Source organism: Sparus aurata, chromosome 10, assembly GCF_900880675.1.
Source record: "Sparus aurata chromosome 10, fSpaAur1.1, whole genome shotgun sequence".
NCBI classification, from domain to species: Eukaryota; Metazoa; Chordata; class Actinopteri; order Spariformes; family Sparidae; genus Sparus; species Sparus aurata.
In genome coordinates, this window is record NC_044196.1 from 2,150,388 (window position 1) to 2,174,749 (window position 24,362).

At 45.0% G+C, this 24,362-nt stretch overlaps 1 protein-coding gene across 4 annotated transcripts; it reads left to right on the plus strand.

Annotated features, from left to right (window-relative positions):
• Window positions 1-442: 442 nt before the first annotated feature.
• On the plus strand, window positions 443-7,516 carry LOC115590032 (Fc receptor-like protein 5). Of its 4 annotated transcripts, none has more exons than XM_030431279.1 (7): window positions 443-588; window positions 3,458-3,626; window positions 3,834-3,869; window positions 4,326-4,589; window positions 5,689-5,928; window positions 6,227-6,412; window positions 6,605-7,516. In XM_030431279.1, the coding sequence occupies exons 2-7, from the start codon at window positions 3,596-3,598 to the stop codon at window positions 6,715-6,717; spliced, it is 870 nt and encodes a 289-aa protein (XP_030287139.1). In that variant the 5' UTR covers window positions 443-588; window positions 3,458-3,595; the 3' UTR covers window positions 6,718-7,516. The 4 variants fall into 4 exon arrangements, 3 of the variants coding, with proteins under 3 accessions (XP_030287139.1, XP_030287140.1, XP_030287141.1); XM_030431280.1 differs by having other exon boundaries at window positions 3,482-3,626; XR_003985649.1 differs by lacking the exon at window positions 443-588 and having other exon boundaries at window positions 3,384-3,626; window positions 6,605-7,039; window positions 7,160-7,516.
• The last annotated feature ends 16,846 nt before the right edge of the window (window positions 7,517-24,362 follow it).

Sequence of the window (24,362 nt, forward strand, 5' to 3'; positions counted from 1 at the left end):
CATAAATAAATAAAGGTGTAATGTGTCAGGTTGTGGACGACAATATGAAAATGAGAAAAGAATCATAAACACCTGGGCTCCCTGAGTTAGTGCAGCGTCTGATTATTCACAACAACTTTCAATCATTGATTTTCTGTATTTCTTAATTTCAAAGTAACATTTAGAATGTTTTACAGAGAAACACATAGGAACAGTTTTTAATCAAGATGATTGCTGTCAAAGGGATTTTTCAGGTCGAGAAACATTAACCCATCAGAGGAACGCTTTACATCTTCAATGAAGTAACAGCTGGAAGTTTCTGTACATTATATCACATTATTATCACAGGTTTCTAAGTGGACAACCAGCTGTGCTGCTAGAATCTAATTTAAATATAACTTAACTTTAAAATAACTTTATAAAGAACATTTAATATCCACAATCACACAGTATGTTTATCTAAAGGTTGAATGATATTTCCAGAATGTTGAGTGCAGTTCAACTCCAACTGTCTCAGTTCTGTCTGATCTCGTTGTTAAATCTCAAACCAACCAGAGTCTCGTTTCTCCTCAGCACTGATCCTTCTGCTTTGCTGTGAAACCAACGCAGGTGAGTGAACGTCTCACCTGACAGTCAGCAGCTGTTGAGATAATACTTTCTAGTGAATGCTGATGTTCTGCAAACAAATGAACAAGATTTCTGCCGTTGTGGTACAAACAACCGCCTCACAAAAAAGACAGAAGTGAATCCCAAGAATCCAATTTTCATTCTCATTGAATGTTTAAATGTACTGAAGGAACTTTTAACTGGTTATGAAACCGCCTGGATTTAATACTGATGTGTCTAAATGACACCAACCAACAGAGACCATCAGTGAGAACGTTTCTGTTAAAGACTAACTCCACCAGTTTTACATGTTGAAGTGTGTTTACAGGTCTCACTACTGCATATGTATTTTACCTGGTGATTTAGCTGATATTGTAACTCACTCTCTCTGTCTCATCCTCCAGCCTCTCTGAAGATCAGTCCTCACAGATCTCAGCTGTTTAAATATGAGTCTGTCTCTCTGAGGTGTGAGGAGGACGACAGCTCTGATGGACGGACCGTGAGGAGGAACACCAGTGATGAAACCAGGACTCAGTGTAAAGACTGGGGAACAAATGATGGTTCTGACTGTAACTCCAGCAGCTTTGTCCCATTGGACAGTGGAGTTTACTGGTGTGAGTCCACAGGCGGAGCAGCCAGTAGCAGCATCAACATCACTGTCACTGGTAAGATGAGGCTGTGCAGTCGGTGCTGATGAAGCTGTGTAGGTGGATGAAATGCTGTAGTTTGTCTGTGTGTTGAGGTGGAGCAGTGATCCTGCAGAGTCCTGTCCTCCCTGTGATGGAGGGAGATGATGTCACTCTCACCTGTACAACAAAGACCTCCAACCTCTCAGCTGCTTTCTATAAAGATGGCTCCTTCATCAGGACTGAGCCTACAGGTCACATGACCATCCACCATGTTTCCAGGTCTGATGAAGGACTCTACAAGTGTAACATCAGGGGTCATAGAGAGTCTCCACCCAGCTGGATCTCTGTCACAGGTCAGCAGGTTCAACTTAAGTCTACAATAAAAATGTCAGCAGAGACAGAGACAGCCTGTTGATGGTTCTTGCTATTCTATCCTCTCTTTTCTCTCTGGTTCCACTGGTTCTTCTGGTTCTAGAGGTGAGACGGCTCACCAACAGGAAACCTAAAGGTTAGACACATTCAGACACATTCAGCTAACTGGGCTACATGCTAACAGCAGCATGTTACTATAGCCAGTGAGAATTATGAGCAGCAGTTAGAGGTTATGCCCCAATCAATCAATCAATCAATCAATCAATCAATCAATCAATCAATCAGCTGTTGATAAATGATCTCACTCTCTCTGCCTGCAGGAAACTACCTGCCTGTCTCCATGGAGATGGCTCCTCCCACCCAGGCTGGGCAGGGATTGGCTGATGAGTACGATGATGTCATGGCTGCTGTCACCACAGAGCATCACCTCTGAGTTGATCCAACGTGTTCTCCTTCTTCTTCAGTCACGTTTCCTTCGTAGGAGCCAGAACTCTTCCTGTGGAGCTGCTCACCTTCTAGGTTCTGTTCTTGTGGATCCTGCTGCTTCTTCTTGTGAGACCCGCCCTCCTCCTCCTCTGATTGGCTCGTCTCTGTGGTGTTCCCACCAGAACTCTTCCTGTGGAGCTGCTCACCTTCTAGGTTCTGTTCTTGTGGATCCTGCTGCTTCTTCTTGTGAGACCCGCCCTCCTCCTTCTCTGATTGGCTGGTCGCCATTGATTCCCCACAGTGAAACCACGCCCACTTCCATGTGACAGAGGCCTCCATGTCCTGGTGGTTCTGGAGTTAGCGGGCCTGCGTTCTGTTCACTAACTTTCTGTGAAGAGGTCGGTGTGTTTACCAGGAAACTACAGGTCATAAACTGCTGCATCAGCACCACCAGAACATCTGACACAACCAGAACCTCACTAAACTCAGACTGTGGACTTGTAGTAACAGAACCAATGAAGGCGACCAATCAGAGCCTGACAGGGAGGGCTTTGCCAGAGAAGCAGTGTGATCCATAAGAACACCTCAGCAGGACGACAGGACTTCATTAAAACACTGTTCGGTCTCAGTTCACTGTGATTTGGATCCTTGGCTGTAATATTTAGATTAATTCTGCCTCCGTCACCTCCTTTCAGCTTAAAACCCTCAGACTGGCTGTTTGACCTCCACTTATTGTAGTCATGTTGCACTGAGTCCTTCTGCTGGTCCACTGTGGTCCAAACAGAACCATCTGTGTCTTTACCAACACGTCCTGTTCTGATTGGATTTCCTCTGATGATAATAAAGTTTCAGGCCAGTTTAAGTTGATGATGACGTGTGTTGTTCTTTGAATGCCACCCTGTGTGTTTGTGTCTGTGGTGAGTCTGCTAACAGAAGCTAACAGCTCGGTGGTCGTCCAGTTTCCTGTTTCTGATGAAAACACCTCAGCTGAACCAGGTCCTGCTCATGTTTCACCACAGGACATCAAACAGAGACAGAAATGATCTTAACAGTTTATAAGTGTGTAGATTTATACGTCTGTCAGGTTTGTGCTCACCTGCAGTGTGCAGTGAGGAAACATCAGTTTAACAGTTTCAGTGAAAAGTGTCCCTGAATGTCAGAATGTCTCAGATCTGACAGTGTCCACAAAGCTCTCTCTGTCTTCAGGTGATGATCATAAATGTTGAGTATGGTTGAGTTCAGGTGAGAGTGGAGGACAGTCAGGACAGTCAGGACTCCTCGGTCACATCTGGAGTCTGAGTGGTGGAGAGACGAGCGTCACTCTGAGACACAACTGTCATTGAAAGCATCATATTCATGTCATCTACATCCTGTGTCAGGTGTAACTTTAAATTAGAAATCAGTGTGTTGCTGCAGTTTGTTGTGAGTTTGTTGCTTTTAAACAGACTCTTCTTGTGGTGGAGCTGCAGTCAGTGGAGAGGAAACCACAGCAGGGTGAGAGTCAGTCAGAGAGGAAGGAGGAGGGTCTGACTGATGTGACCATGAAGTGATGAAGTGTAGATGTCATATGAGTCGCTGTTAGGATGGAGGAAACACGTCTGCTGCGTCTGCTCTGTAAGTACACTCACACATCAGCTGGAAGAAGAAACACACACTTTGTTTTGTGGAACATGAACAGACGTTAGTGTCCATGTCACTCTGACAGGACGTCACTTTTCACACTGTTGCTTTAAAAACAACATGAGCTGATGATGTTTCTTTGATACGACTGTCCTCCTCTGTGTTTCCTCTTAAACCAACCGGAGTGTCTTTTGTCTTTAGTTGTGACGTCACTGCTGAGCGGCTGCACACACCAAGGTGAGAACACTTCCTGTGTGACTGATGAAGAGTTATTTAGTCCCTGATAGAACAGTTAGTGTTCAGGACGCTGTTTATGGAGGGAAATAGTTTGCACATACAATAAAAGAGTGAAGACTGTCTGGATGTCCACAGACTGGACGCTAAAGAGAAATGTGCTGCTATAAAAATGTCATTGTGAAAGCAGGACTGCACACCATGCAGCACCATGCAGCAGCTGACAGAGAAAGTGCAGAAACAATATTGACATGTGAGACACATGAAGTCACATCTGCTGTGTGTTTGACACCAACTCTGAGAGTTCCATTTAAAACATGAGGAGACTCAGAGCCTGAAACACAGAGGAGATCAGTGCAGGTCAACAAGGTCTACAGAGACTGGAAGAGGAAGAAGAGACACTTCTGTCCAAACTGACCATTATCATCTGTAACCACATCTCTCTGTCTCGTCCTCCAGCCTCTCTGAAGATCAGTCCTCACAGATCTCAGCTGTTTGTAGGAGAGTCTGTCTCTCTGAGGTGTGAGGAGGACGACAGCTCTGATGGATGGACGGTGACGAGGAACACGAGTAAAGACACCAGGAGTCCGTGTGGAGCTGGCTGGGGAACAAAAGATGGTTCTGACTGTAACATCAGCTTCATCTTCCCATCTGACAGTGGAGTTTACTGGTGTGAGTCCACAGGCGGAGCAGCCAGTAGCAGCATCAACATCACTGTCACTGGTAAGATGAGGCTGTTGTAACTCCAGCAGGTCTGAACACTGAGTCTGTCTTTCACCTTTTCACTTTGGCTGAGCCTGAGAGAGACAAAGACAAGAAGACAGACAGGTGACCTTCAGGAGGCAACAACACTGGGTGGAGCACTGAGTCTGCCTCCTCAACATGTTGTTCATCTGTCAGTCTGACATTATGTTCAACATGTAGAGATGATAAATCAGCTCCATGTGCCAAATGTTTCTCCAGAGAGATTGTTGTGATGAAGTGTTGCTGAGTACAGGACAGGACAGTGAGACTGCTTGTGTGAGTCAGAGGATCCATCAAGCTGAGTTTGATGCTGTGAAATCAGACTTTAACCTGCCCATGTTAGCAGCACACGTTTGTCAACACACTGTCTGTTTCTACTGATCACAACATCACCAGACTCCCTTAACAAATGTACTGATTTAAGAGTTGTTGAGTGAGGAGAGACTCGACAAACTTTGTGAAACACGACGACAAATTCTGAATGATTGGAGCTTCTTGTGGATTCAGCATTAAATGAGCAGGTGTCCATGTTGTTCATCAGTTGTGTTTCAGGGTTTCATCTCCATGTGAAGCTCTTTAAACTGTGCTTGTGGGACTATAACTTGAACTAGAGCTGAGCTGAGCTGTGTACACACATGAGCATGTTACACTACGGTGGCCCTGAGGGCTCAATGCATCGCACCAAACAGACAAAACAAAGCAAAGAAGAAAACATCTTCATCAGTTTGACCAGCACAACCAAACACCTGATACTGTCCTGTTGTCAGAGTGATGAAGATGATGAAGAGGAGATATGTTTGTGTTCTGTCTTTTTAAGCTGAGCCTTCAGAACCGCCCTGCAACGACCCGGTTCTACTGCAGCAGAGGACGAGACGACACCACAAACTTTATGTCCCCGGTCACTGCAGCACTGGGTACAATGTACCAGTAGCTACATGCTAACAGGCTAATCTAACCTGTAGAAACATGAGGTTATCTGTTGTGTAGCTGTGACAGGCTGCTACCTGCATCCTGTCATCACCTTCACACTCACAACAGGAACACACAACTGGAATAACATGTTTGTCTGTGTGTTGAGGTGGAGCAGTGATCCTGCAGAGTCCTGTCCTCCCTGTGATGGAGGGAGATGATGTCACTCTCACCTGTACAACAAAGACCTCCAACCTCTCAGCTGCTTTCTATAAAGATGGCTCCTTCATCAGGACTGAGCCTACAGGTCACATGACCATCCGCCATGTTTCCAGGTCTGATGAAGGTCTCTACAAGTGTAACACCATCAGTGATGGAGAGTCTCCACCCAGCTGGATCTCTGTCACAGGTCAGCAGGTTCAACTTAAGTCTACAATAAAAATGTCAGCAGAGACAGAGACAGCCTGTCTCCAGAGTCAGTGTTGGCATCCAATGTTTAACATTTCTATGTTTCATATGTAGCAGATAAAACTTTACATGTCTTTATGTTTTAAACTAGTTTTGTCTTTAATACCAAAGCTGGAAAACATCGACATCTTGTTGAAGTATAATATCGAACCATCATTTGATTTATTCTCTACAGTGAAATGACTGAATGAATTCATCTGATTTCTGTGTTGTTGATGAGAATCTTTTGTTCATTTTAGAGAAACCTGCTACGACAACTCCTCCTTCAACCTCGCCTGCTTCACCATCCTCTCCTTCAGCTCCCTCTCCTCCTCCTGTCCCTGTGTGGTCGATGGTTCTTGCTATTCTATCCTCTCTTTTCTCTCTGGTTCCACTGGTTCTTCTGGTTCTAGAGGTGAGACGGCTCACCAACAGGAAACCTAAAGGTAAAGGACACATTCAGACCCATTCAGCTAACTGAGCTACATGCTAACAGCAGCATGTTACTATAGCCAGTGAGAATTATGAGCAGCAGTTAGAGGTTATGCCCCAATCAATCAATCAATCAATCAATCAATCAATCAATCAATCTATGATTGACAGCTGTTGATAAATGATCTCACTCTCTCTGCCTACAGGAAACTACCTGCCCGTCTCCATGGAGATGGCTCCTCCCACCCAGGCTGAGCAGGGATTGGCTGATGAGTACGATGATGTCATGGCTGCTGTCACCACAGAGCATCACCTCTGAGTCCAACGTGTTCTCCTTCTTCTTCAGTCACGTTTCCTTCGTAGGAGCCAGAACTCTTCCTGTGGAGCTGCTCACCTTCTAGGTTCTGTTCTTGTGGATCCTGCTGCTTCTTCTTGTGAGACCCGCCCTCCTCCTCCTCTGATTGGCTCGTCTCTGTGGTGTTCCCACCAGAACTCTTCCTGTGGAGCTGCTCACCTTCTAGGTTCTGTTCTTGTGGATCCTGCTGCTTCTTCTTGTGAGACCCGCCCTCCTCCTCCTCTGATTGGCTCGTCTCTGTGGCGTTCCCACCAGAACTCTTCCTGTGGAGCTGCTCACCTTCTAGGTTCTGTTCTTGTGGATCCTGCTGCTTCTTCTTGTGAGACCCGCCCTCCTCCTCCTCTGATTGGCTCGTCTCTGTGGTGTTCCCACCAGAACTCTTCCTGTGGAGCTGCTCAGCTTCTAGTTTGACGGGTCGACTGCTGATTGGACTCTGTGTTGTTCATTGAGTCGGTTCTGTCTCTGTGATGAAGTTGCTGTTCTGTCTCTCAGTGAACTCAGCTTGATGTGTTGATGTTCTGATGGTGTCCAGCTGATCCACTTTCTGTAAAGTGTTTCTTTAGAGAACTTCGGTCCTGATCCGACGCTGAGAACGATCCTCTTTGACTTCTGACGCTTTGATTTACTTTCTGGATCCTCAAACTTTGTGACTGTTTCCAGGTTTATGTGACAGTATTCAAGGTTTTCAATGTGGTCTGAGACTTTTGGACCTGCTGTATCTAAAATGTTGAGCTGCACATTAAACAGACTTTATCCTTCAGTATCATTCAGTGTGTTCCCTTCAGCTGTGTGTTGACACACCCTGTTTATGTAACACTGCACATCAGAACTGATGACCAGAACAAAGACTTCCTTTAAGTCCAACAACAGAACAATATTCATGGTTTTAGATCCTCGGTGCGTTTTCTGCATCTCAGACTGACCTTTAATCTGAAGATTATTCATGTTCTAGTTTTTTATGCTCTACATAAACGACAGCTTTCTCTTGAGTCCAGTAAACTGACCTGAAGCTGTGAGGTTTCTCTCGACTGTCTGCTCGAGCTGACAGTGACGTGTTTGTCCTTGTGGTGAAATGTGTCAACTGGTTTTAATGGCAGATAGCAGCTTTGTGGTCGTCCAGGTTCCTCTTTCTCATAAATACCCCCCAGTTGTTCACTCGGCTGCGTCTGTCTGACAGGAAGTCTTCACTCTGTGCCGCTCACTCAGAATGATTGACGGGTGGATGACACAATGTGATTGGTTGACACTGGTTGGTTCAGCTGACGGAATCACACGTGACATTAGGCGCGTTCAAGTTGACCTCCTGCTGCCTGACTGCATCAGCGAGATCTGCTGGCGACAGCAGGGGCGGGGCTACAAACGCTGCTATGAAGTCGGACACTCTCTCTTCCCGTAGACATGACGTGACCTGGCTGAGATTGCGGTGTTTGCCTTCTTCGTCTGAGAAGAAGTGGAGGAAATTTAAATTCCATTAATGTTTGATTACAATCAACAACGACTGCGATCAGTTTTCTTACCTGATGCTATGGGAACTTTGCTGCCTTTTTCTCATATTAATCTCCTTCAGAAATTATTCAATCTGAGATGTTCAAAATATTAGTCAACCAAAACATGTTGGCTGAGGGAATAGAGCAGTGGAACTGCTGCTGTGTTGCATGCAGACGACCGGAGATCAAGACCCGTGTCAACTGTGTCTTTTGCAGAGGATGTGTTCATCTGATTTTATGTATATATATATATATATTAATAACAGAATGTAACAGCTTTGTCACAATAACAACTTCAAATTTGGATATTTTGTAATTGCTTCACTTCAAAAAGGTCACACAGTGGCACATTAAAGGTCCAACTTGTTTATGCCTATTTAGTTTTACAGGAAGAAGACACAAGTTAATACTCCAGCCTCGGGGTCGGGCCCCTCCAGAGAGTCACCAGATAAATGTGAGGGGTCGTCACATGATGGATGGAGAGGAGAAGAAACAAACTCTAATACAGAACATCTGTTTTTGCTTTTATTGTGAAATGTTGAAGGATTTTAATACTTTGAGACTAAACTGGCCTGGGCCACCCCAGGCCCCTGAAAACTTATTGGCCACCCCAGATCTGATAGGTAGTTGTCAAGTTCGTCAACACAAGAAACAAGAGAAATGCTGCCATCAATGATGACAGCTGATCAGCTGATTTAAGGCCAGTTTGACATTTTTAACTAACACAGTAATGGTCGTACTGAGGCTGTGAGAGCTGATTTCTGGTCAGCAGACGTTTGGTCATGCAGGTCTGATAGGTGAGCCATGAGAGATGAGCACGCTGCATCTGCTGTTGCTGGTCCGGTCCGGTCCGGTCCGGTCCAGTCGTTAATGAAACAGGAGGACGGTCACAGTGACAACGTCAACTGCTGGATAAAAACACTGAAATCTGTCTATTGAGAGGTAATTTAATGTTCAGTTATGTCGTAGTCCCCTCTGAATGTGAAGGAAAACTTTATCTAGCACTGATAATATCAGCAGTTGAATACTCTCCAACTGTGCTGAACAACTAGGTCCTATTTTTAATCATATTTTTAATTGATCCTTGTCTCAGCACAAGGTGCCTCATCTGTGGAAACAGTCAACTATAGTTCCTTTCGCCAAGTCTGAACATCCCACATCTATAAATGACTTCAGGCCTATAGCCCTGACCTCATTAGTTATGAAGTCATTTGAGAAACTGATCAAAGCCGAACTGCTGAAAGCTACTGAACACCTGATTGATCCACTGCAGTTCGCGTACAGGTCCAAGAGGGGGGTTCAGGACGCTACCATAACTTTGTTAAACTACATCTACAAGCACCTTGAGAGTTCCTCCAATCATGTTAGACTGATGTTTGTTGACTTTTCAGCCGCCTTCAATACTATTCAGCCACATCTACTAATCCAGAGACTGATGAACATCTTCGGGCTGGAGGGCAGTATTGTTGGCTGGATTTTGGATTTCCTGACATGCAGAACACAGAGAGTGAGAGTAAATGGTCAATTCTCTGATCTAACTGTAACATCTACTGGCTCACCTCAAGGATGTGTCCTCTCTCCTCTGTTGTACATACTATACACTAATGACTGCTGTAGCACTTATTTTTTTAATTGGTGTGAGGAATCTTTTTTATCCTTGAACATTTTAAAGACAAAGAACATGTGCATTGATTTTAGACGCGTGCAGCCCTCTCCTGACATCACAGTGATGGATGGTCAGGCAGTCGAAACTGTAGAGTCCTGTAAGTATTTAGGCACTATCCTCGACAACAAGCTGACATTTGAGAAAAACACAGACTCGATCTATAAGAAAAGTCAGCAGCGTCTCTTTTGTCTTAGGAAACTATAAATTCCAGGTTGACTCCACCCTGATGACTTTGTTTTATCGTTCCTTTATTGAGTCTGTTATTACGTTTTCCTTTATCTGCTGGTTTCAATCTCTGAGGGTAAAAGAGAGAACTCTACTAAACAAGGTTGTTAGCATTAGTAGTAAGCCATCCGGCATTCCGGGCATCATCCCGGTGGGCCGTTGATCCAATGTGGGCCGGTCTGGTCCGCTATGTTTTTTTTGTTTTTTTTGCTTTTTTTTGTTGCTTTTTTTCCATCTCTAAATTCCCTCCAATCGGGCCAGCCAATTGGCTACAGAGGTTCAGCAGTGTGTCACCAGCATCGCCGCATATAATTGGTCTGTAATAAATAATAATAGTAATAATTGAATGTTATTCGTGCTACTGTCGTAAAACGTGTCGGATGCGGTGACCCGTGCAGGACTCTGATCTTAGTGACCATTTTAATCATCTAACTAATTATCAAGCTAAATATCCAACATGCTAGTTAACATCAAAGACCGCAGTGGAAGACGACGGTAAAATATTATCTTTCTCTAACACTGGATTTATTTATGCCAACGGTTTTACATGAAATTGGATTTTTGGTGAGTATACAATAACAAACTAGATGTTTCTGATACTCTTCAACTCACCGTACAGTCAGTCATAGACAACATTTTTGTCATTTTGTAACTATTCATGGCTGCTTCGGAGCGACACACAGACCGACCATCTGTCACCGTGTGTGTGTGTGTGTGTGTGTGTGGAGGAGCCTCCGAGGGCGTGAAGCGCTGCTGCAGGTCCGAAAACAGCTTTAGATTATTATCATTATTTTCACTAATACAGCCCTGAATTAGTAGTTCTGAAGTCATTAAAGGTAATGCAAAAAAAGAGACTGACTGAAACGTCGGTATGCGCTGGAAAGGCAGAAATATTAATCAATGTATGGGAAACACTGAATTTTTAAGGTGTGGCGGCTTTTATTTTGCCGCCACAGTCAATTACATGTAGGGGAAACCCTGGGATGATTTAGCTAAGCTAGCTAACAGATGCTAACATCAGTGGATTTGTGTTGCCATAGCAACAGTAAACATTCACGTGGACTAATGAGCTGTAAATAGAGATGCAGAATCAAGCTGAGATACTTTGAATTTTAGCACAAAATACAAGTAAACCTGTAGGAAATAATAAGGTTTAGTTTTTATGATTTCTGAAATCATTCTGTGTGATGATTAGAGACTTCCTGACCTGCTAGAAGTTCTTCTATGGTGCTGAGTCGTCCATCATATCTGAGACCTTCGTCTTGACTTTGTGAGTTTATTATGCAACTTGTTTTGTCTCAGATTGGAAAAAAAGTTTGATTATGATTATTTCCTTGTTGAGGATTTTGAGGTTGATGATTTTAATTTTCCAACACCTGCATATCTTTTCAGTTGAATGAACAGTTATGATACTGAGTACAAGTTCTGTTTGCTGTTTCTTGCAGGTCATGAATTTGGTGAAAGTGGAGCTGGCTGGCTGCGGACGAGGAAGTAGGGCAATACATACTTGTGCACGTACACGTACATGAGAATCTATTCAGACCTGTAATTCTTAGACTTTTTCACACAGCTAAAGATATTTTTTTTTTGTAAATTCTCTATTTATGGTTTCATAATGACTGAGTCACCGTTAATACAAATGAGTTCCAGCTCTAATACTGCTATTGTCTGTAATATGTTTCTATTTAGATTATCTGTCAGGATATGTTGTTATTATTGTCCCTGTTTGTCTTTATCTGCCTGTTTCTGTCTCTTTGTCTCTCTGGCTCTTTCTCCCTCCTCCACCTAACTGGTAGAGGTAGTTCCCACCCCGAGTCTGGTTTTGGGTTCTTTACGTTAAGGCCCCCACACACCGCCCAGACGTCCAGCTGCCTTATCCGACCACTCTCCGACCACTCTGTTGCCTCTTGTCTGACCCGTTCAGCAGAAAAGTTGCATTGAACACACCGCTTCGACGTTCTGCCTACGCCACAGTAGCGTGTACGTTCTGCGCTTGCGCGAGATGCAATAAGCGGGTGGCGCTTGTGTTGTGAGTTGTAAACGAGAGGCTTGTGCACGCAACTCTTTACCTTCGATCAAAACGAAACTTAACTATTTCCAATAAAAACAGCTGCATACTAAACATGCAGCGAGGCATTACCAAACTTACACAAATTAATTCGTCCTAAACGGACACAATAACAGCTGTCTCGTGCCAATACTGCAAAACATACAAACTGGGAATGACGGAACGGAGTGCATAGAAAAACAAAGCACACACAGTATTCCGCCCCTCCCACACACCACGCTGATTCGCCAGCACACCGCCAATCAGAACGGCCATTCAGCTGGCACACAACCAATCAGAGGATCCAACGGCTCAGACGTCCGACGGCCCTCCTCCTCAGACTTCGCGTGCTGAATCTGAGCAGACAACGTCCACGCAGCTCCGAAAGCTTCCGACGCAGCTGTACACACCGAACAGAAATGTTCCCGACCTCGTCCGAGTCTCTCCAAACGCTTCAGACGTCCAACGGTTGGGCCGGTGTGTCGGGGCCTTTAGTCTCGTCCCACCCCTTTGTCATGACATAACTTCTGTTGTGATTTGACACTATGATGAATAAAGATTGATTGGTTGGTTGCTATAGATGTCAGTTTTAGTCCTTGAGTTCATAGCTACGTGCTTTATTTGTTAACTGCTATCAAGGAATATGTCTCTCCTTTGTAGTATGTGTGAGAGAAGACACAGCGAGATTTGTGGACTCTTGTGGATCTAATGTATATTTTTGACCAACCAGTGTCTGAAATATAGTGAGACAGTCTAGATTCAAGTAGTCTATAACACAAGAACAAGCTGGGATTTATTTATTTGCTCTGTGATTTAAGGGCTGTTTAAAGACTTTTTGCTCTTAGAGATAATAAAGCACTTTTTGTTTGGATCATCTTCACAGTTCACATATTTAGACGTTTCACTAGCAAGGACCACACCTTCAACGAGACAGCTTAAACGATTTATCATGAAAGAAAGAGAAAACAAAACGTTGAAAATCTTGGTTCTTCGAGCTCTTTGAGTGCGTTGTGGAGAAGCTCTGTAGAGAATCCGTCGCCACACTCGGGCAGCGACGGACCACCTCATGGTCCTACGAAGGAGAGGAAAGAAAAGAAGAAACAGGGAGAGAGAAATGGGGTGGGGGAGGGGCGCAGAATACGAGAGCGAGGACGAGGAGAGGGTCAGGTGGTTATTGATAGGAATATCAGAAGTTGGCGCTGTTGAGGTGTGGTCCTGCTCCTGAAACTTCGCCAGATAAGCTTCAATTAAATAGGCAGAGGCAGAGCAAATTGTATTCAAATGCCACAAATGCTTGAGATGCAATATGTGTTAATTGTGTTATTAAAAGTGATCGAAGATGTCGGTAGTCATGTAAAAATAAACCTTTGTAGATACTATAAACAGATATGATTGGGCACATTGTTGACAACTTCATTCTTTTTGGCATTTTAATGGAGTCAAAGCTGTTATTGAACGAGTTCCAGAGCCCCATGAACACTAGTATTCCAGCAGCCTCGGTACAGCAGCAGTGAAAGGCCCGGTCCAGTCAGCAGCCTCGGTACAGCAGCAGTGAAAGGCCCGGTCCAGTCAGCAGCCTCGGTACAGCAGCAGTGAAAGGCCCGGTCCGGTCAGCAGCTTCAGTACAGCAGCAGTGAAAGGCCCGGTCCGGTCAGCAGCCTCGGTACAGCAGCAGTGAAAGGCCCGGTCCGGTCAGCAGCTTCAGTACAGCAGCAGTGAAAGGCCCGGTCCGGTCAGCAGCCTCGGTACAGCAGCAGTGAAAGGCCCGGTCCGGTCAGCAGCCTCGGTACAGCAGCAGTGAAAGGCCCGGTCCGGTCAGCAGCCTCGGTACAGCAGCAGTGAAAGGCCCGGTCCGGTCAGCAGCCTCGGTACAGCAGCAGTGAAAGGCCCGGTCCGGTCAGCAGCCTCGGTACAGCAGCAGTGAAAGGCCCGGTCCGGTCAGCAGCTTCGGTACAGCAGCAGTGAAGGCCCGGTCGGTCAGCAGCCTCGGTACAGCAGCAGTGAAAGGCCCGGTCCGGTCAGCAGCCTCGGTACAGCAGCAGTGAAAGGCCCGGTCCGGTCAGCAGCCTCGGTACAAGCAGCAGTGAAAGGCCCGGTCCGGTCAGCAGCCTCGGTACAGCAGCAGTGAAAGGCCCGGTCTGGTCAGCAGCCTCGGTACAGCAGCAGTGAAAGGCCCGGTCCGGTCAGCAGCCTCGGTACAGCAGCAGTGAAAGGCCCGGTCTGGTCAGCAGCTTCAGTACAGCAGCAGTGAAAGGCCCGGTCTGGTCAGCAGCTTCGGTACAGCAGCAGTGAAAGGCCCGGTCCAGTCAGCAGCCTCGGTACAGCAGCAGTGAAAGGCCCGGTCCAGTCAGCAGCCTCGGTACAGCAGCAGTGAAAGGCCCGGTCCAGTCAGCAGCCTCGGTACAGCAGCAGTGATGAAGAGCAGTCAGCTCCCCCTGCACAGGATGGGAGGTCATGCTTGGATAGATTCGATAGAATTTACTAAGTAGGCTCACATTCAAGTTGTTTGTCACTCCAGTCAAACAATTACAACTGTCTGAAACATCACTACACAAGAACAACAGTTAAAAAAGCTGTAAAAGACAGAAGAACATTAATAAAATGTACATTATACATAAATACAGCACGGTATGTCAAGTTCTGTTATGTCCAGATGTGTCATTCATGAACAGTTACCTGAAGCTGTTGTGTACTCTCATACATGATTTAATTTAAAGAGGATGGTTCAATTTTGCCCGAAGTGAATGTTATTTATTTGCTGATACACAGCAAACCCCACAGTTAAACAGAGACATTCTGTTCTTTAAATCTCAACCGCGGTCGGCTGCGTACGTGGCATTAAACTTCACTATGCCATGGCCACCACACACTAGCTGTGTGTCCCATCTTGGCCACCCCAGTAAGAATGTCCTGGATACGCCACTGGACCCCCCTAGTGTTGCTAGGTTACCGACTCAAGAGCACAGCTGCTATAAAAGAACTTAGAGGAAACATTGACTGTTCTAAGAATTCTGGCCAGGCAACAAATGATGACAGTTAATACACACACCTGGTGAGGGAACCTTTTTACCTGGGCCGATACACTGATGAAAAAAATCTCCCTATTTTCCACAACCCAGTGTTGGCAAGTATGAGATGCTGCATACTGCTGCCCATGCAGAATGTTTCAGGGAGCCAGACACAGTGATCAAACTTTCAGTGCAAAGGGACTAAACAGGCATGCTGCATCCAAAGAGCACCTGACAGGTGAGGCCATGTGGAGGGACAAGGAAATTCACACAAGTAAGGAAATCTCAACACTAATTCATGCTGATCAACTGCAGCGCAACAGATATCATCTGTCTGCAGTTATTGATGTTCTGGAGCTCCTTGCTGTGAACCAGCTGCGCTTTAGAGGCGACCATGACACATACGGTGCTATGAATGAGGATGGATGTGGGCCATTTCTGTCTCTATTTGAGTTTGTACTAAGGAAAGATGCTGAATTAGCAAAGATAGCAAAAACTATTCCTCACAATGCAACACACACAAGTCATGACATTCAAAATAACTTAACAGATGTGATGAGTGCTTTAGTAAGAGAGCACATTGTGAAAGAAGTTGGTGAATCATTCTACACGTTAAAAGTGGACAGAACCAGAGACCCAACAGGGAGAGAGAATATATCCATAGTTCTCCATCCAACCAGCTGAGCGCCTCCTAACAACATCAGCTGCATTTGGTGGTCATCCATGCCCTGGCAGCTGAAAAGGCCGTGATGGACTTCTTCAGTGTGTGTAACATGCTGTACAAGTTCTGCAGGAAACCAGCTGTTGCCATTCTCTACAAAGGAGCGACACTCAAGCGCCTGTTGGACCGACGCTGGACTGGACGTTCTGCTACAGGTGTGTTCATTTGGACTGATTAAGCTGATAATGATGATGCTGTATTGTGTGAATGACTCCCCCACCTGAAGATATTAAGATTTAGAAGATAAGTGGCGTACTATGTTTCGCCCTGATCATTTTGTGGCGTGCCCGTTTGCTGATAACTCATCCCCGCATGTTTATCTCAGGCTCCTCGTTGGCCTTCTTCCTCCCTCCAGCAGGCAGCCTGGCCCTGTTGCTGTCCTCCTCAGACAGACGCTGAAGCTCTGATTTATTTTATCACCAATCTCTCACTCTCTTGGGGTCGACAGAGAAACATCTAGCGGCTGCTTCTCCCGAGCTTTCCTCTGCATATTTTAAGACAGAAAGTTTGAATTTCAAGTCGTACTTTTTATTTTGTTGCTGCACCGGAGCCATGGCGATCATCAGTGTGATGCTGACTGACAGAAAGCAGTACAACGTGTGAAAAAGGCGAAGAAGAAAAACATACTTTTTATTTTTTTTGCTCCAGCTCTGACAGTGTGCTGTCATGCTGGTTTGAGCACGGTCTAAATGTCTGGAAATACTTGTTTTTTTTATCAAGCAGTCACACAGATCACACATCACACCCAACATGATTTGGTTCTATGAGATGAGAATTCATTTGATTGTTCAAACTACTGTCATTTTGTGTACCTTATTGTTCAACATGGTATTGCATTATATTATCTGGGAAATCATTATGATTGTCATGATATTGATTCCAACCTTATCTCTCCATCCTCACAGATTTTGAAACAGTTCCAGAGGCCGCTGGAAGCAACGCCGACCGTCTTGACAGCATTTAAACATGGACTGACTTTGGGAGCAAGCACTGCATCCTGGGAAAATTCATTTTCCACTCTTAAAAATGTCTTCTCAGAGCATCACCAAACCGTGCTTCATCAACGCAAGGCCAACCTGGTCCAGTTGGCATTTGAGAAGGACTTGACTCGGAAATGTAGGAATGAGTGGAAGGACATTGTTTGAAGAAGGTTCCACACAGTCCACAGACGCCGCCTGCCACTCTGCTAACAGTGGTTAAACCTTTGTGTCTCTCCCTCTCTCACACAAAGAAGGGTAACACTGCTTTGTTCTGCTCCTTGTGCTCCCCAGCTGCTGTAGCTACCTCTCCCAGTATGAATGTTTACTTCAGTGTTCAGGTTGACATCAGTGCTTCTGTTTCAGTAGAAGTGAAGCTGTATGGTGCTATCTGCGTGCCACAACCCTTGTTGCTGGTCTTCTTGAATAAATGCTTGAGATGAATAAATGAACACAGCACTACACTATTGTTTGTTTTTTAGATTTTGGGATGAACTGCCCCTTTTTAGCAAGAGGAAGATTATTTCTCTGCACTGTAGGAGTGGTCACAGAGCCATTGTTCAGCCTGAAGCAAATAAAATGGAGGTGGAAAAAGTTTGCCCCCCTGAAAATATGGAATGGCCCCCTTCAATTGTTTTCTGCAGCCGGCTATGCCAGCTCTGTCTCTCCAGGTGCTGACAGTCTTCTGACAGTTGAAATGAAAAGTCAATTAGCACAGCAGGATTTGTGCATAATGTAGATTTACTTTAGCCGATACTCACAATGTTACCAGGCTGCTTAGGAGACTGTGCAGCATCTGGGTCCTGTTACACATATATTTACTATTAGCACCACATCACCGACTTCATATCCTTCATTGACTAAATAAGCAGGATGTTACCATCAAACTGACACACCTCAAGCCTGCTGGAGTCCAGTGACAGTCTCCTCATCTGCAGAAGTGCATTCTGCAGCTGCAGATGTGCCTTCCCCTGCCATACACATACATGTACTGAGAGAACTTGTATTAAGATTTCACAGCACATACCAACCCTGTGATTTCAATACAAAGTACTAACCAGATCATCTTCTGCTGGCTCCAACAGTGTAACTGTGTTCCCAGACACTGTAAGGAAATCCAAAGTCAGACAGTATAATATAGTTATTTGATGTGTTCCATGTGCAGTAGTACTGCAGTATGTACCTTGTATGAAGCGGACAGTTTCTGTGGCTGGGACAGAGTCTGTTACTGTCCCTCCATCACTGGCCTCCCTGTATTTAAATGGAGTACCAGCTCCTCTGCTGGGGTCGTATCCTGGCTTGGTGGGCCGCCCCCTGTGCCATTTAACTGCTACAGTCATACAGACAGTCAACATGTCAGCTGACACCTCATCTATTCACCTCATTTGTTCACTGTTATCTACTTTAAAGTCACCAGCCTGCAAAGTGTTCTTGTATTTAATGTTAACTTGCTGCCAGGTCATTTTTAATTGTAGCCTAATGATGACAGTTCCAGTGGAGCACTGTTTATCAATTGTACAGTTTTGAACTACGTACGCATTAAGCCGCTCTGTTATTGTCTGCCAGGTTTTCTCTCCTTCTTTAATTATGACACTGGTAATGCCTTTTTTTCTTATGATATCTTTCACCTCTTCATAGAACTCCATCAGGAGCTGTTGTTCAGCGGCTGTGAAATATGATCCCGGAGATTAATAAAGTATCTGATTCTGATTGATTCTGATTCATCAGCGGCATGGCTCGGAAAAGACTTAGACTGTGATGCCTGGATCCATGTCAGCTATCCGGGCGGCAGTGGGCGTCGTCAGCAGCACCTGGTCTGGTCCTGTCCACCGGGTCGATGCCAGTGTTACCGTCTGAGGTCCTGGATCACTACCCAGTCTCCAGGCTGGATGCTGTGGATGGTTAACGTTGGCTCAGGAGGGGCAGCTTCTACCCTCGGGAGGATAATCTCCAGAGCATGGTTAAATTCACAACAAGACGTTCAATCTTTACAGCTGCTGACATTATTATCAGCTTTAACTCTTCTTCCAGGGGCGGTTTCTCATATGGGCAGCCAGCCAGGGCAGCATTAAAAATGTTTTTTATTCTTATTATTTTTAATTTGTTTGCATCATTTCCTCTGGTTTTGCTCATTTACACGTCAAGGCAGTGATGTCATGTTGGCGTGTGGGGACTGTGTTGTATAAAGGTGCGTCTGCTGCTGCTCAGACAGAGTTGGTGGAAGAAGGAGGGCGGGGGAGCGGGGGATTCATTTACTACTGCACAACTAATGCAGTTAGTGGGATAAAGTCAATCACATTCGAATTCTCTCCACATTAAGCACAATTCAGTCATCATCATTTTGTCTATAAAAGCCCATAGTTTCACATGTCTTATTTTTCAGGGTTTGGTTAAATAGTGAAATATATTAGAAAACGAGGTGAATTGGTTTAGTTTGAACTCTTTGGGGTCACGTGTTGATTCCTGAGAGTCAAATAAACAAATAAATTAGAAGAGGTCAAAGCCATTCAGTGCCCAGTTCAGGAAAAAGAGAAAAGAAGAAGAGGAGAAACGAGCAGAAGATGAAGGTATGGAGCCATGTCATCTGCACTTCATGAGTATGATCATGCATGTAATGAAATTAAATGACGTTAATCATCAGTTAATTAGTACAGGCTAACTCGTGTGTGTGTTAGCCTCTTGCTACACTGCTGGCTATAAGAGTAGATGATGACAGCATCTGTTTTCACTCCAACTGACCAGCAAACATTATATCTAATCAGTCTCCATTAGAAATGCCTGGAACAGAATCGCCTCCTGAGGATGAGCCTCTGTGCACTGACCTGCTAACTGGCCTTCAGTTCTGACTGTGAGAATTCAGACACAACTGGTTTCCAGGGGACCAAGTCAGGTACCATCTATAAACTATAACCAGAGGTTGGTTGGTGTATTCCTCAAAAAACAACAGCCTTTTCTGTTTCTGTTGTACATTATTTTCTAAATAATCCATAATGTAACAAAAACTGCACTGGGACAAATAAAAGTCAACACAAAACAAATGCTGTCAGAGGAAAACTTGGATTTTATTCACTTCAAATCCTTCAGTTTGAACCCGTTTGAATCATTTCAACACACGACTTCAGACAGAGGACGAGGATCTCCAGTTTCAGCTCCGATCTGACCTGCGATCAGTCTGACGGGTCTTCAAAGCGTTGTGTCCACAGCCGTGAACAGCAGAGTTTGAAAGGCCTCAGCTGATTGGTCCTCAGCTGCAGAGAAACACGAGCAGCGATGAGAAACAGCAGAAGAAACAAACACAACATGAACACAAACACAGCGGTGGTTTGTCACATTCACAACATTATTGATGGACCCTCAAAGATAAAGTTCATCACTTTGGACTGAAGCTTTGTCTCTGTGTGCGTGTTAACCAGCTGCTGAGGATTATTATCAGCTGGGTTCAACAACCATGTTCTGATGGGTTCTGTTCTGCTGAGCTGAGCTGAGCTGAGCTGAGCTTCACACACTGTTCTGGACCTGATGTTCCTCTGAGAACAGCTCCTTTATTCACTAATGGAACCACCTTTGTGTTGTTACTCATTAATATTCAATGTTAATACTGTCAGTTTGGACTTCTTCTCCACAACCAGAACCAGAACCAGAACCACACACTGCTGCTTCAAATCATCAATTATAACACACAGTTGTTACTTTAATGTGTGTGTGTGTGTGTGTGTGTGTGTGTGTGTGTGTGTGTGTGTGTGTGTGTGCACTTACAGTCAGGTCCTCTAGTGACAGTGACGACCCCTAAAAAGTGTCCTGTGACACTTCCTCCTCCTCCTCCTCCTCCTCCTTGAGTGACAGTGACGACCCCTAGCACGTGTCCTGTGACACCTCCTCCTCCTCCTCCTTGAGTGACAGTGACGACCCCTAAAACGTGTCGTGTGACACCTCCTCCTCCTCTGTCGGGGCTTCCTGACACACCTGTATTTACAGGCATATGGACCCTTGGAGATGCGACGTGAGATCCCACAGGCCCTCTTCTTGTTACACCTGGAAACAGAGAGGAGATGTGATAGGAACCAGAACCAGAGGTGGACCACACACTGCTCATCTCTACATTTATCCCACAATAGTCATGTTATTGTTGCCCTCAAGCAGACGGAACATGAATCATGTGGATGTTGTCTTACTTCTTTAGAATACGAGCCCAGCCCTTGCTGACACACTTCACAGAGCCACTGGTGTAGGTCACCCTAGCACATGATGATCTGACCTTGTAACACTTCTCCACCTTTATCACCTGGCCACGACCTGGAGGAGAGAGAAGTGTCTCACAGTGAGGACGTCACTTCATTCATTCATTAGGTTTACAAACTGAACGTAGTCGACGAGGACAGAAAGACGAGTGTGTGTTGACTCACGGCAGGACAAGTGCATGTGATTATAATGTTTCCTGACTCGCACTCCTTCTGTGAACACACACAGGTGAGGCTGTGACATCTTCACATCATCATTTACATTATATATTTATCATTAAATATGTTTTTATATTAACACTCATAAACTGATCATTTAACAACAAGCTGTAAAAGCAGCAGAACAGTAAATAATGATGATGATTGAGCAGAATAAAAACTCACCAGTAGTTCCAGTGAAACACCAAGCTGCAGCCAGCACTGTAACACAACACAGTAACACAGCACTGTAACACAACACAGTAACACAGCACTGTAATACAACACAGTAACACAGCACAGTAACACAGCACTGTAACACAACACAGTAACACAACACAGTAACACAACACTGTAACACATCATCAGAGGTCTTTATTGTGACTGTAGGAAGACAGTCAGTGACACGTACGGAGTCACGGAGAGTAACTAAGTACATGTACTCAGTCAGTCAGAGAGTACTGGACTGTATAAATGTACTCCACTACATCTGAGAGGATACTCACGGCCGAGGACGATGAGGCTGAGTCGGACCATGTTGGCTTCTCTCAGCTTCTCTTCTGTCTTCACCTGAAGACCGTCTGATGCTGAGAGCGTCTCTACGACAGGTATTTATGCTTCTCTCCTCGCAGCACACCTGGTGACACCTGTCCGCCGCAGGCGAAGGCAAACAGGACCTGGTGATGTGACCAACATGCAAACCCCCTTTAGAGCTGCAGGGCAGAAGCTGTTATCCAAGGGAGGAACCGGTTTACAACACGTGCTGGTTCTGAAGGTTTCCTCACTGGTTCTACATGACTGCTCATATACAAGGTCTCAAAGGAGAAGTGAATCTTTGTGACAGGTTAAAAACAGACCAGTGATCTTTGGATCTGTCCTTCATTTAGACCAGGTGAGTCATTCAGAACAAGTCCTGAAGTTAAAGAGCAGCAGTACCTGGTGTGGGCCACAGGGCCGGACCCGTGTGGCTTCTTCTGGGCCCATAACCCATTATTAGAATCCCAGCAGGCTGAAAACTGAGATTTGGGACCGAAAATCATTCAGTAAAGATGAAACTTCAAAATATCAACAATACAGGGATCCGGTAAGGATTCAAGGGGGTATACATCAGGCAATGGTGGATTCATGCTGTATGCAGTCTATAATCCACCTGAACCGGGTTCGACCCGGAGCTTTGGTGGAGGCATCCTCGGTGCATGTTAGGTGTGTGCATGGGGATATTCACAGCTACCCTGTGGTGCCAGTGGAAATTAGACATGAGTGAGAAAAGCATAGCATAAGAGGAACCAGCGGGGCCTTCACAGTTTTCCAGGTGGCTCATTATAACCCAGAAGCTGGGCACATGGGGGGCGACAAAACACTGTACGGCCTGCATACATGACAAACCAAGGGAAGAGATGTTTCTACTGTGTGAGCTGAAGTGTAATGAAGAAACATACTCAGAGTACTGCTGCAGTCAAACTACTGACTGAACCTTCATCTCCCTGAATATCACAGAGGAAGAGAGCAGAAGGATTTTCTTTATACAAGTTCCAGTTGGTTTGAATCCACTGAACTCTGTTTAACTGGAAACATTTCTCGTCTCCTACAAAGGCGACACGTGACAGGACTGAAACAAACACGGTGTCGTGATCAGGACCAACGTCCTGTTACGCTACGTGTCGTCTTTTAACTTGTCTCACATGTATTTACATGGAGCTGTTGACTTATGTTAAGAATTGTAATGTTTTTCAGGAGACAGAGCTTCAGTCAACAGGCCGACTGCTGGAAGCTGTTTGAACATTTCACACGTCATCATATTTGTTCAGTAGGTGCTGAGGGCTGATGTCGGGCCTCAGGTTAACTTGTCTTCTTGTGTTTCTTAATGTCAGTGAATGTCTCACTGTCTCCATGATGTTGGACTGTATCAAGAGCTGCAGCTGTTTCACAAACTACATCTGAGAAGGACGACAGTAGAATTAGATATTAGCTGCAGCTTCTTCAGCAGCTTCCAGGTCATGTGACCTCTTGAATCAAACTCAGTCCTGGTTGGATGAGACACACCTCTTTTTATGGGATTCTGGTTCCTCCCAATCACAGACGCTACATTTGTAGACTGACAGCTCAGTGGACGGGGCTCATCCCGGCTCAGCTCACATTCTACAAATAAAGTGTTATTGATAAAAACATGAGGAGCTATAATCAATAAACAGAGCTGTGTCTCAGTCAATAAGAAGACTTTTATGGCATTTTAAGTGATCTGGAAGCTTCTGAAAGAAAAATGCTGACTTGATAACAAATTTTCATATAAAATATGCTGGATCTGGATCTGGACTCTCACTTCACCCAGTCCCAACATGTTGTGAGCGACAGCTGCATGCTCGCTCTGGCTTCAGCTACAATCACTCATCCTCCAACATTTGTACAGCGGACCAGAGATATGTTGGACTTTATGAAGCTGGAGAAGGTGAGACACGATGTTTAGGCTCAGCTGACAGGTTGACGTTGATATGACGAGCTGTCCTCAGTCAGACTGATGCTGGAGGTTCTGATAGCTTGATGTTGGACCAGACCCCTTTCAGCTCCGCTCTCCTGCTGGTTTCAGTACATGTCAGCGACCCAGAGAGCAGCTTCCACTGCTTCAGGCCCCTGAAACACTGAGGACAGATCATCAGTCATTAGTTAGTGTGTGTATATACACATGTACATGTATTATCATTATTATTTCATTAGTTATGTGATGTTTGATTAATGAGTATTGGACAGTATGTGTATATTTGTGTCTTTATCTTTCCTTGTGCATCGTTTCCCTCTGAATGTTATCTGGGTGGAGGATGTTAATAAGTTCACACATGTTCATGCAACCATTCGTTAATTGTTTCAATCAAATACAGAATATAGAATAAAGGTGTAGAAATGGTTAGCAGCATCCTGTCCTGCTGTGTGTCATGTGACACCTGGAGGCTGTTTAATGTCACCTGGAGCTGCTGACATACGTTAAGAATTTTAATGTTTCCTCCGTTTGTTATATCCAGGAGACAAAGATCAGTCAACAGGCCGACT